Here is a 17,062-nt window from a genome sequence, read left to right as displayed (position 1 = left end):
AGCCATGTCCGAGTGATGTAAAGAGCTGAAACTGGTAATGACTTTCGTCTCTTAAGTCGAGCTCCAACTCTCATGAATCGATCCAGTCGAACAAAACTGAGGCCCCGTTTGTTTGGTTCACAGAAATAGAGGTCTGGAATCGAAATCCCATTATATTTCAATAATTCCTACTAGAATAACATTCCCTATTTGAGCGAATAGTCATTTTCTGCCTTTTTTTTTTCCTTGGGAATAAAATTCCATTCCTATTTATTCCAATTCCCGTTATTATTCTGTTTAAACTAAACATATTATGTAAATAGACCATTCCAATTCCCATTCCGATTTCAACGGCGAACCAAACAAACCCTGAGCTAAAACCTCGCTAATAAAGAGATGATGTAGTGAAAACTCGCCAACCAGACCAGCTGTCTTCCATTGTGTTGGCCAATCGAAATTGACGCTCGAGCGACTGTTGGTGGAAAAGTCAAGGAGTTGAATTAAGCAACTATTGAGTGTTGATAGAAAAAACGAAGGTTGGTTGTGTTTGATACTATAATATGTTTTTACCACAAACCTACAAATTGGCAATGGGAGAGTATCAAGTTATGAGTAAACCCCAAGAATATTACAAGGGACCCTTAGCAATGCTGGCACCAGCAGGTTGGAGGATAGCCTCAGCCTCTAATCTAGCAGTGAGGATTGTCGGTGCAATGCCAAAGGGACCCTGCTTCAAGTTTTTGATGTTCTTATTTGTATGCCATTGGCAACAATAATTAGACCAGAGACACCATGAAAAGACAAGGCAGAGACGCATTTCACCAATTGTATGCATCCTGAAATATTCTTGGGTAATGGGAGAGTTATTAGTTAATCCCTCCCACGATTTTTATATAAAACATTCAAGAAGAATATCAAAAGCAATGTGAGCCGCCTACTCTTTGTTGGAAGTAAAATGAAGAAAAGGAGTGACTTGGAAGTTATAAAGAAAAACAAGGTACCGAGTCTTTAGAAGAGTTCGAATAAAAAAATAACAGAAGATCGATGACAAATGCTTTCTAAAGTTTCAATGAATTCATTTATAACGGCTTATTAAGCCAAGTAAAAGGAAGAAATTGATCATCTCAGGTCACGGAGTACATTGTAAGGCAACATAGAGAGCCTCTTAATTGGTTTCCATAAGATGGAATAAGCCGTAGTTTTTAATTAGGGCCGTGTTTGGTACCATTGCCATTTTGATCTATTTGGGGTCTTGTCACATTGCATTAAATAGCCACTTCCACTAAAAAATTGGCATTTATAGTGGAAACTCAAATTCATGAAGCAGCAGCAATGGTATAAAAAAAATATCCTATTGACCAACCCCAAACATTGGAGGTAGAAGTAGCAATGGTACCAAACACAACCTAATATGAACCGGTAAGAAACAACATCAACCAAGACTAATAGCAATAAACAGAATAAGGAGTAAAAAGAAGAGAAAAATTGAAGAATGAAACTTTCTTCCTCAAATCTCAGTTCAAAAGAAAAATTGAAGAATGAAACATTCTTCCTCAAATCTCAGTTCCGAGTGATCCAGTGCAAGCCGTGTTCAATCCATACTTGTATTCTACGCCACAGCAGGCATGTCCTTGAGCCATGGATCCAAGGGCTTCCCTATGGAGTACACGATGAAACCAATCTCTCTCAGCTTGTCCACATTAATAATGTTCCTGCCATCAAACACAAATGCTGGTTTCCGCATGTTATCATATATCCTCTGGTAATCAAGCGTCTTAAACTCATCCCACTCTGTCAAAATGCAGACACCATGAGCATCCTTGGTTGCCTCGTATGCATCCCAAACAACATTCACTTGCTTCACTGCGGTGGGGCTGAGGGGCTGGAGGTGAAGTGGGTGATCCCAGTCAAACTTGTTCATTGAGAGGTCCCTTTGGATCTGGTCCTCATTGACCTGAGGATCATAAATGCTCAAGCGGGCCTTGTCCCCCAAGAGCCCTTTACACACATCAATGGCAGGGGTCTCCCTTGTGTCACCTGTGTCCTTCTTGAATGCAAACCCAAGAATAGCAATCTTCTTGCCTGAGACTGTGTTGAACATGGAAGAGACAACCCGGTGGACGAAACGGTTCTTCTGGTAGTCGTTCACCTTGATGACCTGTTTCCAGTAGTTTGCTACTTCAGGGAGGCCATTGCATTCACAGATGTAGACCAGGTTCAGGATGTCCTTCTGGAAGCAAGACCCACCAAAGCCAACACTGGCACTGAGGAACTTGGGCCCAATCCTAGAGTCCTTACCAACAGCATGGGACACCTGGGTAACATCGGCACCAGTTGCCTCACAGAGTGCAGACATGGCATTGACAGATGAGATCCTCTGGGCCAGGAAGGCATTTGCAGCAAGCTTGGAAAGCTCTGCTGACCATAGGTTGGTAGCTATAATTCGGTCTTCAGGCACCCAATGGGCATATACATCCTTCAATGCTTGGATTGCTTTCTGGCCATTGGGGGTCTCCCGGCCTCCAATGAGCACCCGGTCAGGTTTGAGGAGGTCTTGGATGGCAGTCCCCTCAGCAAGGAATTCTGGGTTTGACAGAATTTGGAAGTTGATGCCCTTACTGTTGTGGGTCAAAATCTTCTCAATTGCCTCAGCTGTTCTCACTGGGACTGTTGATTTCTCAACTACAATCTTGTTGGATTTTGATACATCAGCTATCATGCGTGCTGCACTCTCCCAGTAGGTCAGATCAGCAGCTTTGCCTGCACCAAGGCCCTGTGTCTTGGTTGGTGTGTTCACAGATACAAAAATAATATCTGCCTCGCTTACATGCTTTTCTACATCAGTGCTGAAGAAAAGGTTTCTCCCTCTGCACTGCTTCACCACATCTTCCAGGCCTGGCTCATAGATGGGGAGCTGGTCGCTATTCCAGGCATTGATACGATGGATTGATATATCCACAACAGCCACTTCAATAGAAGGGCACTTGAGTGCTATGACAGCCATGGTAGGTCCACCGACATACCCAGCTCCAATGCAACAGATCTTCACCATTTTCAAATTTAATTGTTAACCTGCAACAATGGGTTTCATATCATTCCAGAGAAAAAAAAAAAAATTCAAGGTCACAACTCACAAGTTCTAGATCTATATATAAATTATATACCAGCAAGGCAGCAAGGAGGGGAGAAGAATAGCTAGAGTCTAGCTAACAGGATGCAGAGCTATCATGTGTATTTGCTCATAGAACACTAACGGGTAAAAGTAGAACTCTGCTAACGCATTGAAGGAACACAATATTATCAAGAAATTGTCCACGAAAGTGTTTGTGACTGAGTTCCATTTCAAACAAGAAATTGAAAATTATCCATTTTGAAGGAGGAGGGTAGAAGGTGATAGCAATAGGAAAAGGCTAGGTTTTTTTTTTTTTTTTCAGTGCAAAGAAATCAAAGAAACTCCATGGAGTGAGAAATAGTAACAATTATAAGGAATACATAACGAACCAACAGACAGACAAATAGAAACAGTTGACACGAGAATAAAACAAGGATCTGACCAACAGATCCAGAGTTTTAAGGAGAAGTTGATGAAATTGCCCAAACATATGGCTTCTCTAACTGGATTTCCAGTCAATCCTTAAAAAAAAAGCTCGACTCCTAGTTAGAATTCCGTAAATGAAAGCCAACGGAAATGACAGTCCTGAGTTACAGTCGTAGATATCAGATCTTCCAAAAATGTCTCAATTTGTGCATTACGTGCAGATTCATTCAACATACAAGAGAACCCATTAAAATATCCAACAGAAAAGAATGAGGACGTCTCTCGGAGACCAATTCACAGCAAACAATTAGACGGAGGTCAGGCAGCAAACCAAAATGAGAAACCGACAGATTCTCTTTGAACAGAAAATTAGCAGTACAAACAGATCATGAGATCACGAACACTTTGGCTATAATTGATTCATGTATTCTGCTTGAAGCTTGAAGTTCAGAGCAACATTACCTTCTTTTGCTCCCTCTGGTTTACTTCCGAAAGATCTAAAAAGGGAATACAAAAAACAGGAATAGATAGCTGGAAGCAGTAAATCTCAGAAGAGAAAAAGAAACTACGACTTCTCTTACGGGGAAACGAGGAGACCGAGAGCTTCTTAAATACCCAAAACCCATAAAAATTCTACCCCTCAGATCTCACTATCCCAGCAATTAAAAAAAGTCAGATTTAACAGAAACTAGCTAAACTAGAACATACTCACATTCAACACGTTTTCTGGTTTCAGGCATACTTTACACTAACAAACAAAACAAGAGGTAAAAAATAGAAGAAATGAAAAATCATTTTAAACCATTCATTTAAGACTGGTTTTTCAGTAACACCCCATATATTAAATTCATAATTAAACTCAAAGACCAGTTTTGCAGAAAAAAGGAAAAGGGAAGAAATTAAATCCATGTTCAGACAAAATCCATATAACCGACTTCAACAGTTCAACGAATGAAGTTGCATGTCATCGCAGGCTTAAGCCTTCAAGCCAATACAAAGATGACTTTCAGGCTCGTAAAGTTTCCTTACGAAAAAAAAGTAAACAATTCAAACAACAATTTGAGATTAAAAAGTAAAAAAGAAAAGATCAAGTTACTTGTATATTCAAGAAATAAAAATAACATATTGATCCAAATAAATAAAACCCAGGCTCTAAAGATATAATTTTAAGGGAAATTGTCATGAGTTTTCAGCATTTCTCTTAAATTCATCACAACTTTTTAAAATGTCTAAAACTTACCATCTCACTAACTTCACATTAAAGACTAATGGCTGTTAATATATTATTATTTTAACCTTTATAGAAAAATATAAAATATATACATATATTTTAATATTTAGATATGAAAAGAAGGAAAAGTTCAAAAATATTTTCAAATATAAAATACATGAAAAAGAAATTGCAAAAAATATAAAAAATTATAGAAACTGCACACAAAATAAAAAAATTATTTTCAAATTATAGAAACTACAGAAATTGAAAAACAAAATCAGAAAATAAAAATTGTACAAAAAACATAAAAAATTATAGAAAAGCACAGAAATTGCAAATAAATAACAAAAAATACAGAAAATTTTATAGATAGTAGAAAATAGAAAAATGTAAAAAACAGAAATTATAAAAAACATTAGAAATTATAACAAAACACTAAAATGTAAATAAAAAAGAAAATTGAAAAATGAAAAAGACCCTTTTCCTCTAACTTGCCATTCAAGGGTGATTTGGTCATAAAAATTGTTATTTATGCTGATGTGGACACGTCTGTTAAGAAACATTAATGGTGCACTAATGGAAGGTGAATTTTGGAAAATAAAAACTTACACGAGGTGAGTTTTAGAAGTTTTGAAAAATTGTGGTGAGTTTAAAAGAAATGCTGAAAACTCATGGTGAGTAACAATTTCCCTTTTAAAACCTACCCTTTGGGCATATAAAGTGCCAAAAATTGTTTTGTTTTTCTATAATCAATAAATAAAGGAAATGGAGAAGTATAGATAGGCCCAATGCAGATTTCTGATTTCCACTACAAAATTATAAACATTCAAAAGGTCAAAAATCCACACTCTATGCACCTATACCTGCCTGTGAATTGGCATTAATTCCGAGCTGGCACCTACCCAAAATGTACTTTGAGCCTACAAATTCTATCCCTGGGTTGAACCATCATTCTCCCTAAAGGAAATGATCTATTTCATTGTTTGTATCGTTAATTTTCTGTACTTTCTGTTTTTTCTATTATGCTCAGTTGGAAGGAATATAAATACAAATTTGTAGAGTGCAAATCTTGTATTTTGTATTATTTTGCATGTATTTGTACTGTATATATTTATATTTGCATTTGTACTCTTTCTAAATTGACCATTTTAGTGAAATTGTCTAAAACTTACATGACTTTTCATCATTTCTCTTAGAACTATCATAACTTTTCAAAATGTCCAGAGAACCTCATGTTAATAAGTCGATGTTAAATAGAAAAACGGATGTTGGTAAATTGCTAATTTAGCGTTTATTTTATTATAAATGTAAAATAAAGCAAAACTTTGATAAAATAACAGCAAAAATATATCTCAAATATTTGGGTCTAAAGAATTTTCTACCCGATTAACATATTCAAGTAAAAAAGGAAACTTAAAATAAAAAAAAATAAAAGAAAGAATGCTTTCGATTCAAATCAAACTCATCTTAAGCTCCATATCTACTTGCACAGTACAATTGTCATTTTAATAAGATTAACAAGTCGTTTAGGGGTAGTTTGATCATAAATATTTTATTTATGCTGATGTAGACAATTTTTGTCAATGAATACTAACAGTGATCTAAGAGATGGTGAGTTTTGGAAAATAAAAAGCCACTAATGCAATGCTTTCTGAATGTTTTAAAAAATTATGATGAGTTTAAGAAAATGCCGAAAAGTCACGATGAGTTTTAAATAATTTCACTTTCTATAAATATATAGTCACGATAGTTATTTATTATTTTTGAATAACATTATTAATAAATTAAAATAAAACTTCAAAATACAGAAAGAACGTGATTGATTATGACCACAAAAAGAGGAGACGAGTGAGATGGAAGCCATGAATTAAGGAAAGCAGCGACGATTGGGAACCCAAATTATGAAGAAAAAGAGCATGGCTTCCACCAAAAATAACCATCCGCTGTAAAGGTTGAGAAATGAAGCGTACGTGATCAACACTACAAAAGTTTCCTTTCCTTTTAATTAACATTAAGGTTATATTTGATACAAGGTTTTTAAAACTGGACTGGACACATAATTGTTTTTGGGACCAGTTCCTGGATTGAAATGGTTCAATCGTCTGGGTCGAACAGATGACTCGATTTGATTAAAAAAGTAAAATGAAAAAACAGATAAAAACCATTGTCCAGATCAACAGTTCAATTATCTGAGACATTGGGTGGCTGATCAAATCAACGATTTTTGGCCAAAAAGTGGTTTTAGAGTGAAACAGAATTGATTACCTAATCGGTTCTTGGGTCAACTGGTCCAACCGTCAGGTTCTACTTGATTTTCAAACCATGGTTTGGTACCATTCTATTTCTACTTCAAATGTTTTGTATTATTAAAGGTAAAATGTTTCGAGTAGATTTCCTCTTCAAGAAAACAATACTGGAACCAAATACAACGTGAGTGAAAAAATTGATATTAACGTCTTGAAGTTTTTCTTTTATTTTTGGTAAGAGTCTTGAAGGTTAAACCTTAAACCGTTTATGACTTATACTCATGTTTCGGAAGTCAAGAAATTTTTATATGGGAAAAGTACAGACAGACCCATTTTAAATTTATGAATTCTAACCCAACCCAGCCCATTTCAGATTTGGGAAAAGTAGAGACAAGTCCATTTCAGATTTTGATAGTTAGATACCTGTTAATCACACCGGTGTTCAATTGACAATTTCTAATGCTTTAGTTAGGGTTGTATTGGGGAAAGCCCTAGTGTGGAGTTTAAAAATGAAAATACTTAAAGCGCAACCTCAAAGTTACAAGAGAGAAAGAAAGAGAGAGAGAGGAGAATAAATTTTTGAAGCAAAGTTGTAGGAAGAGAGGTTAGAGTGGGAGAGACAACGAAAGAGGAGAGAGCAGGAAAGATCAATAGACCCTTCTTTTTTTAAGCAGGGTCATTTTAGTCTTTATATGTTAAGGGCAATTTCAAAATTAAAAGAGAAACTTTTCAAAATTAAAAGAGAAATAAGAAAGAATGTGATGTGAATTCCACGTTGTATTGCCATCTCATAGGCATAGTAAAATGCTTAGTTGGCGTAGAAATCTGTCTAAAGTTTTCAAAAATTGTATTTGCATGTCTTTTTGAAATCTGCATCGACTAAGCTGGAATTCAAAAATCTGAAGTGGGCCTATCCGTATTTAAAAGCTATAAAACCTGTAATAGTGTGTTTGGTTTTAAAGAAAACATTTTTTGGGCAAAACCAGGTGTAGTGGGGGGGGGGGTGGCTGTTGTGTTTGGTTTTAAAGAAAACCTTTTAGGGAAAAACCCCCTCAAATGATTTAAGATTTTTCACAATTCATTTATATTTTTACTTATATCCATTTATGTTTATTAACTATTGGCCTCTTAATCTATATTTATTAGCTTTTGGCCCCTTACAAGTTACAATCAATCTTCAAGGTTAAGTGTTATGGTTGACATATTACCATATAGCCAAGATTTTTGACTGATTGGTCTAGTGTGTAAAGATTGATGCCAGAACCTACTGAGTAAAAGAGAGCTGTCTAAAGTGAGTTATTGAGACTTGGCCTGACATGTTCTAAAATCCAAGTTTTGAGGTTCTTGGGCTGTTGGTAAAGTAGCAAACGAGAAACGACCAATTTCTAAAAGGGCAGTTTAGAAATTTGAGTAACCCAAAAAAGTGAAAAGCAATCAATTTGTAAATGGGCAGTTTAAAAATTGCAATTTTAATATAATAAAATTATTGATAAAGGTGCTCAATATCTTATAAATTATTACTAGACAATATAGGACTGTCAATGGATTGGGTCTATCTAATAGAATTGAAGTGACCCAACCAATTATATACCCGTTTCTGATTCTATGACTTTGTCATGGTTAATAATTGGATCTGTTTATATAAACTGATTATATAGTTGATAATATATGCAAAGCTTCTGTGTTTTTTTTTTATAAATTTTGTTATATTTTATGTCTATAAGAATAAATTTCATAAGTAATAAATAAAAAATATATGATTAAAAACATATATTTTATCAACAAATAAACAGTGAAGTTTTTAATGTCACTTTTATCAAGGTTATATTATCAATATAAAATTCTCAATTGTTAATAAATATATATGTCAAGTATTCAAGTATTAATCGGGTCAGACCTGATTCTCCTGATTAATAAGTGGTAGGGTTCAGGGTCTTTATCATTGCTTCAATCACTGATTGGAAAGGGATTAATGTTTAGGGTTGGCCACAAGCTGAGTTTCTCATGAGCTATTTGAGTTTGGCTCGTGAAAAGCTTGGTTTGGCTTGAGTTAAACTGAGTTTTGAGCCAAGCTTGAGTCTGATACATAGGCTCGTTTTCTAATCGAGCTGAGCTTGAGTCCAGTGAAACTCGCAAGCCTAATATAATAAATAAATACTTTTATTATGCACATACATACATATACATATAAATATATAAATATATATAAAGTAAATAATTTTTATTATTTATATAATAATATTTTTATTTTTTATGTATGATAGTAAATATTTTTTTTATAATTTTTATTTTTTTTTGTATGTGAAATAAAAATAATTCTTATATGTATATTTTTTTATTTTATATATATATATATATATATATATATAATAATAAATAATTTTTATGATTCTTATTTTATTGTATGTAAAATGAAAAAATATTTTTATATGTATAATTTTTATTTTTAAAAATAAAACTTGGCTTATAGTTGAGTTCGAGCCAAACCGAGCTCGAACTTGCAAGCTTTGAATTGAGCTGAACTCGAATTCAAGTCTCTAACTCAAATCAAAGTCAAACTTGAGCTCGAGCCTAAAACTATTTCAATGAAAGGTGGGTATACAAACTCGGCTCGACTCTAATCCACTCCTACTAATACTCCCTATCTCAAATCAGACCCGATTCATTGACAGCTCTAACAAACTATCTTGACTATTGAGTGAATGTTAATCTGTAGTAGTGGGCCAGTAGCTTGGTCACACCACATCACACGTGCCCGAAAAAGACTAAAGAAACATAAGTTGGATAAGTTTATATGAAGCTAACAGATTCATGATTGGTCCAATATCATCCAATTCCATGAAGAACTCACGCCAATGAAAATATTGAGTCCATTCTAAATTTCTAATTTTGATGGACCAATGCGAATTGACTCTCACCTCTCGCACACAGATATGAGATATATGATATTTATGGCTTTGCAACTTAACTGTTTTTGACCATAAATTCGCCCCTGTAATCCGCAAATCAGAAAACAAGGATGAATCTACAACAAAATTTGAGCAGATTTTGGCAGTAAATTAAGGAAGCTGACAACTCTGAAAATTTTAGTATTTATTTTAGCCTGTAAAGCAGTGGAGGGAGTCATGGTGGATCCAAACCAAAAAAATAGAGATGGTGGTGGTACTTGTTAGGTGAGATCAACAACTCTGAATTTAAATACAAATTACATAGAATATGTGGCTCCAAAACCAACAAACGTTAGTTACAAGCACACTTTTGTGTCCTGGAAGGAATGTATAATCGTCAACCGACCCACTTGACCAAACAAGTCACAAGTCACAGCACAGTATCTGATGAATGGTGGGATTTAAGCATCAGATCGTTTCTGATGAATGGTGGGGATGACTGCCGGACTGGGGACCCTTTTCTCCTATGATTATTGATCTTGTTGATGAGGTTGGTGGGGTGGGACCTCATTGATGGAATCATATAATGAGAAACTTCCTTTCAATTAATCAAAAATAAAAGAAAGATGGTAACTTCAGAAATGGGCGATGTCTTCCTTTCAGCCGAAAAGGATTAAAGAAACCAAAAGAATTAAAAAAAAAAAAAAAGAAGCTTGAGTTAGAGTTACTTAGGAGTTAGGGTTTGTTCTGTACCGTGGTTTAAAAAGGTGACATGCCTTTGCAGCCATGCATTCGAAACATCTCCCTTGTGGTAAGATGTTCCCGATATACAGCTGCAATGGCTGTTTGTGGTGTGTTTTGTGATGAAGAGAGTATTTTGAAGTGTGAATTCTTTTCTATATTTTTAGTATTAAAAACAAATTAAAATTATCTTGTTTGAAAATAAAATGTTTCTCAAAACAAAAATATAGAAATATGTTATAGGTTGTGTATGTATTTTTCTTTAATTTATTTTGCAAATGTTTGAAGGGTGAAAATTTGTCATTTTAGAAATTATAATTTGATGGTTTTAAAAGCTTGATTCTTTTTTTGTTGAAAATAAAACTATCTTGCTTTTACTTATAATTTGAAAACAAGTGAAAGACAGTGGTGATGTGTTTTGAAACATAAGAAATGAGTTCTGAAATTTGTGATACTTTTGTGTTTCAGTATCAAATACAGTCGGTTGTAAAACATGCCATGGATTAAAAGAAAGCGTTTTTATTTTGGTGCATTCTATAAGAAACTGAAAAAAGATTCTATCATGGTAGTGAATGACACTTTGCAATTGGGTCTCCTGAAAGCAGAAATCTTGTGCAGAGCATAGCATTTAACCGTGTGTAGGCAACATCTCCCCATGAATTTAACATAATATGCATGTATGGAGTATATTTTTGATGTGTGGATGGATGCCGTGATTTTAGGAGCCCAGTAACATTTATGGTCCGTAATGTATTTAGGGAATAGGAGTCTGGAATCCGAATGGTCTATCCTAATTCTAACTATTTGGTTGGACAGAATCGAAATTTTATTCTCATTCTTAGTGGAATGGCATTCCCCATACCAGGGAATAACTATTTCCTCCCCTCTCTTTAGAAGAGAATCTATTCCGATTCCAATTCGAATCTGACTATAAAACCAAATGCGCCCTTAGAATCAGTGACTCAATCAATCTTATTAAGTCTTATATTTTTTAATAAAATAAAAGAATCATATTAAATAATTGAAAATTTTCATGCACCTGAGACTATATTGGAGGAATGATAAGCAACTCAGACTTTTGTCCACGTTAAAAATGATATCATATCTATGCCCTACAAGAAGGCACCCCACAAACGCCCCATAGCATATCCTGCTGTGTATTGTGAAACATCTCCGGATGTATCAGGAGATGTTCTTAATACACAGCGGGATATACTGTGGGGCGGAGATGTGAACTCGATAGAGATAACTTTGGGCTGGCAATTTAACACTTTTTTCTTTCTTTTTAACTTTTGGCTGCATTTATTTTTCCCCAAAGTGGATATTGTTTTTTTTTTTTATTATTCTTTGAAAATGAAATATTTCAACTACTATTGTTTTGTTTTTACCTCTTCTAATTAATTTGTTTTGATGTCATGACACGTTTTCTTATAAACAAAGGCAAAATACAGATCAAATGTTTCAATTAGAAAAAGAGTTTGCCTCAATTGAAATAAATGCACCTATATTATAACTGGGGTCTTTTTTTGTCATGTGAATTAAATCTACATGGCAAAGTTCAACACAAAAGACAAGCATCCATGCCACATGTAAACGTGGTCTATACTCCACCATGCCATAGGACTCTCTTGCGGGTTTAATTTCCATTTTTTTTTAGAGAGTGGAGGTTGGTGGTAATTAAATGCTTAAGTTTAATGTCGGTATGTTTGCATATGTAGGGTTTGTTTTTTTTTTATTATTCAATAGGGTAAAATGGTTTTAGCGTGTGCTTGGCATCGATGTCGTTGCTTCAGAAAATGGCCATACATCAGTGCCATCTAAAAAAAATGGTGATTCAGGAAACATTTGTTTGTTTGGAACCATTTTGCATAAAAAAAAAAAAGCGGTGTTCTAAACCATGCCTTAGAAATCGGGAAGGCATGATTTGGAGCAATGCCAAATTTGGTGTTTTCTGAAAGTGCAGCTCATTACTGTCAACAAGGACATGAGGTGGCAGTGACAGGGACATGACGTGGCACAGGATAATAGGTACCAATACCAGTGCTGAAAACGTTTCCTGAAGCATTTATACCAAACAAAAATATTGTTGTTGCTCGAGGAAACGTCCTACCTGACAACAACATTTTCAAACAAAAAAAAAAAAGACATCATTTTCTCAAAAAAAATGGTGTTTCCAACCCACAAATCAGCAGCACTGCTTTATAAGAAAACGGTGTTGTATCTATAACATTAATGCCAAACATATACTTAGAGTATTAATAATTGGAATCAGCGACATGCATGGACTTTGTTAAGTGAAATTAAAGCAGAAAGATCTTTATCACATTCTCAATTGAACCAAGTCGGTCTAAATCCATTTCAAGCGTTACTTTTTGGCTATATCTACTTACCCTTGTGACATTACTAATAAGTTAATCAACAAAATGATTAGATTAAGTTTTAAACTATAATACTTTTATAATTTTTATTGGCAAAAAAATGAATAAATTGAGGCAAAATGAACTACTAATTTTGAAATAATACCTTAGCACCGAGTTCTCTTACTTGCTTTAGCAAAATGCTTATCTCCTTCATTTAGGGCTGATTATTTTTGGCCTGTCTCAGAAAAGAATGGCCTGAAAATTTCCAAGCTGGTCTTAGGTCTAATAATGCAGGCCTGACCTGCACATGGGGTTTAAATTGATGAAAATGAATTTCAAAATCAAGAACTTGATATTACTTCGTTAGATAATATTAATTCACTATATATTAATTTTAAATGAAATTAGAATGGATATTAGTTTTTAATTTATTTTATTAATTTGGGTTAATTTATTTATTTTTATTCTATTAATAAATATTACTTTTATCAATAATAAAAATTAATAATTATTTTTATTTTATTTATTTAAATTACTAAATCATTTGTGTTATGTTTAACTATTTTTATTATTTTCAAATGGAATGTAAATGGGTTATAATTTTTATGATGTTTTATTTGTATTAATTAATTTTAAATTTTCTTATCAAATAATTTAAAAATTGATGGTTTTTTGTTAATACTTTTTAATACATATAATCAAAGTTCGTTAGTAATAATTATAATTAAATGCAAGTATATTAAGTGGATTTTAAATTTGAAAGAAAATTTAGATGGGTTACAACTATAATTAAATGCAATTTTATATTTCAAATATTAATAATTATATTATTGAGTGAAGCAACTTATATTTATTCTGAAATGCAACTTGATTAATTAACTTAAAACTTAATTATGTTTTAAATGGAAGTAGATTGTTGACCTTAATAATCTACCATTGTATATTAATTGGGTTATAAATTATAATTAAATATAATTTTTTATTAATAATTATAAATAAATGAAAATATATCCAATGGATATAAAATCATAATTAAATTTAAATGGATATAGATAGATTTGATGAATTTTAGGCAATTTAATGGAGTAATAAAGAGCCTTAATGGCATAATTAATGAGGTGAGATAATTGGTAGAGTTATTGAGAAAGAGGAAAGAAAGATTTTAAGTAAATGAGGAGAGAGAATGAGAATAGCCTTAAAGATGACTGGCTGCTTGAGTTATTTTGTTTAATTTTAAAAATATAAAATTTCAAAAATACCAGAAAAGAAGCATGGACCCATAACTAGAGAATGGGATGGGAATTGCAAACCTTGCAAAACCCTAATCCAATCCAGCTACAAGTCCTTACTTCAAATCTTGTTGCAAGTCCCCTTGCATCCACTAATGACTTCAATAAAAATTTCCCTTCAATTTTTCGAGACCGGATCTGCTCCTCACACATGGCACCTCATGCCGACCTCACAGGCACATCCCACAATGCATTGGGAACATCTTCGGTACTTATGTGTTATTATTTATGGGAGATGTTCCCAATGTATGGCGGGATGTGCTTTGTGAGGTTGTTGTGAAGCACCTTGCGTGAGGAGAATATCCCAATTTTAGTTTTTCTTCACAAATACAGGCCAAATCATGCACGGAGTGGGGCACGACAAAAAAAAATTCAAGGTATAATTCAGGAGGTGTTCTATAGTGTGGATGATAAATTAGTGGGTGTGGACTGGTCCACACCTCACCTTGTGGCAGGGACCAATCCACACCACATCATAGTCCACAGTTATTTTGAATTGTGGATAAATTGTGTGGACCGGACCAGTCCACACCCACAGTGGTGTTCTGTAGGTGTGGTGTGGACCACACCACACTTTTTGATTCCATGTATCTCATATACATTTTGTGTGAGATCTACACAATCGTTCATAAATGTCTAGTTTTTGCATTTTATATGGTAAATAAATTAAAAAAAAAAGAATCAATATGTAGACAACAAATGCATTTTTTAAATAATTAAAAAAATATTAAAATTTTAAAAATTAAAATTTTAAATATTATTTTATTGATAAAAATATTAAAAAAATAATATTTAAATAATGAAAAAAGAGTTGAGAAGGAGAACTGTTGGACTTATGCTAGAATTAACATTAAAAATTATTATTTTATTGATACAATATTAAAAATTAAAAATTATTAAAAAACTAAATAAAACGAGAGTAATTGGACCAATGTAATGCATGTGCGTTATATTGAAACCTTCCCACAAAATGGTGTAGACCATTCACGAGAAAATACTGTGGACAATAAATTAGGGTGTGGCTCGTCCCTGTCCACGCTATTTTATGGACGGAAACTGTCCATACATAACAGAACACCATATCTTACTGTGGATAGGACCAAAGCAGTCCTGTCCATGATATTTACACACTACCCAACGCCACCTCAATACCATGGAATAATGACACTGATGGAAGCCATGTGGCAACACAAACTATTGAACGGGGTTGTCACAAGCGCTAATCAAAGAAAGTCCAAATTGGGTATTATCACACCACAAAGTCAAAATTGTAATAGGGGTGAAAATTGGGTAGGCCCAACCTGAACTTAGATCAACCCAGCCCGCAATTTTGCACTGGCTAGGCATGGATCCAAAACTTTGGGCTTTTTTATTTATTTTTGGCTTGGGCCTGGCCTAGTCCTTAGGAAGTTCGAATTTGGCCCAATCTTATCCTAATCTAATCTCAATTTGAGCCCAGCATGTATACATCAGTACATACCTATATAGCTATATATTTATATATACATATATCTACGTATACATATTTATATAAATGCATACATACATGTATGAATGTATGTATACCAAATTTCAGAGTGGACTCAGTGGCCAATCTGAATCCGTCCTGGCCCAAATCCAACCCAAATGCATCAAATTTCATTGCGTATTGGACTTGTATTAAAAAAATCACTTGACCTTGTACTTGGACAGGGCACGGGCCTTAAACACAAATCTTTAGGGCTGAATTGAACCTGCCCGACTTGCACGCCTGAATTGTAATGGCGGTAATCACAATAGACCATGTCGATTTTATATCAGGCAGCACCGACAGTTGTATTGGTTGTTCTCTAGGGATGCAACTTAGTCCAGATTTTAGGTTGAGGTCAGCCCTGCCCCAATCAATGTGTCAAAATCTAAAAATCAACCCCTACAAACTTGTCTAGCAATGGTTGAAGTCTAAGGCCTGACCTAGACTAAGCCCGAAGTTAAGCCCAGTCTTCCCAATCCGAGAGCCCAGCCCAAATCATCATCCTTTAATCAAATGCAATAGGGCTTGCTTGTTTCTCGTTTACCTCCAATACAAGTACTGGGGATTCTAACCCGGAGAAATCCTGTATGAGCTATCAAGATTTTGGGGGTGGGGCGGGTTTGGCCATGTTAATCCAGCCACACATCGGGAACATCTGTTGTAATTTAGATTGCCAATTTTTTCGATGTGCGGCTGGGTAAACGTGCATGGCCGGAAATGTATTGCGGTCAACAGATCAGCTTCTGATTGGATATTTATTAATAAGAGAAGACAAGACTTTACGAAACTTCTCTTGATTTATTTATGACAGACAAGTAGGCTGTAAAACAAACTAATTGATTCAGGTAATCCATTAACAATTAACAATCACAATTTCTATATTGAACTGCTATATATTTTTCTCATACTCAAATTCTTAATTTGATAATAAAGCGCAGATGAAAAGGGAAAACATAAGTACGAAGACGTTTTAGACCCAATCAACCTACTTGGGCAATAAGGGGTGTCAATTGTATTGGGTTTGGTCCAATCCGATCTAGTCTAATGTGAATTCATTACAAATGCGTCAGGTCTAATATAATCTAATGAATATTTTGGATTATTTTGGACCGGTTCAATTTAATGTCTGAATCATACAATCTGTTTAAATTTGTTTTAATTTAGATTGGTTTCAATCCAAATCTGGTCCATTGACACTTATATTATTATCTTATATCAATGGACTAGATACTGACTTAATCCAACCCAATACAATATAAATTTATTACGAACGAACCATGTCCAGTCCAATCAAATAA

The 17,062-nt window shown here is 34.1% G+C and overlaps 1 protein-coding gene across 1 annotated transcript; it reads right to left on the bottom strand.

The window, feature by feature from the left end:
• Window positions 1-1,464: 1,464 nt before the first annotated feature.
• Window positions 1,465-4,257, bottom strand: LOC148870644 (UDP-glucose 6-dehydrogenase 1-like). Its single transcript, XM_088969533.1, has 2 exons — window positions 3,980-4,257; window positions 1,465-3,051 (listed from the first exon to the last, which is right to left on the bottom strand). The coding sequence occupies exon 2, from the start codon at window positions 3,029-3,031 to the stop codon at window positions 1,589-1,591; it is 1,443 nt and encodes a 480-aa protein (XP_088825659.1). The 5' UTR covers window positions 3,032-3,051; window positions 3,980-4,257; the 3' UTR covers window positions 1,465-1,588.
• Between the last annotated feature and the right edge of the window lie 12,805 nt (window positions 4,258-17,062).

The sequence above is a fragment of the Nelumbo lutea genome, chromosome 2 (assembly GCF_056320005.1).
Source record: "Nelumbo lutea isolate HS-2025 chromosome 2, American lotus-T2T, whole genome shotgun sequence".
Taxonomy (NCBI): domain Eukaryota; kingdom Viridiplantae; phylum Streptophyta; class Magnoliopsida; order Proteales; family Nelumbonaceae; genus Nelumbo; species Nelumbo lutea.
This window is presented reverse-complemented; position numbering and strand designations above follow the sequence as displayed.

Bases quoted from the DNA above. Each gene is read 5' to 3' on its own strand.
- LOC148870644 (XM_088969533.1), bottom strand. From the start codon at position 3,031: ATGGTGAAGATCTGTTGCATTGGAGCTGGGTATGTCGGTGGACCTACC.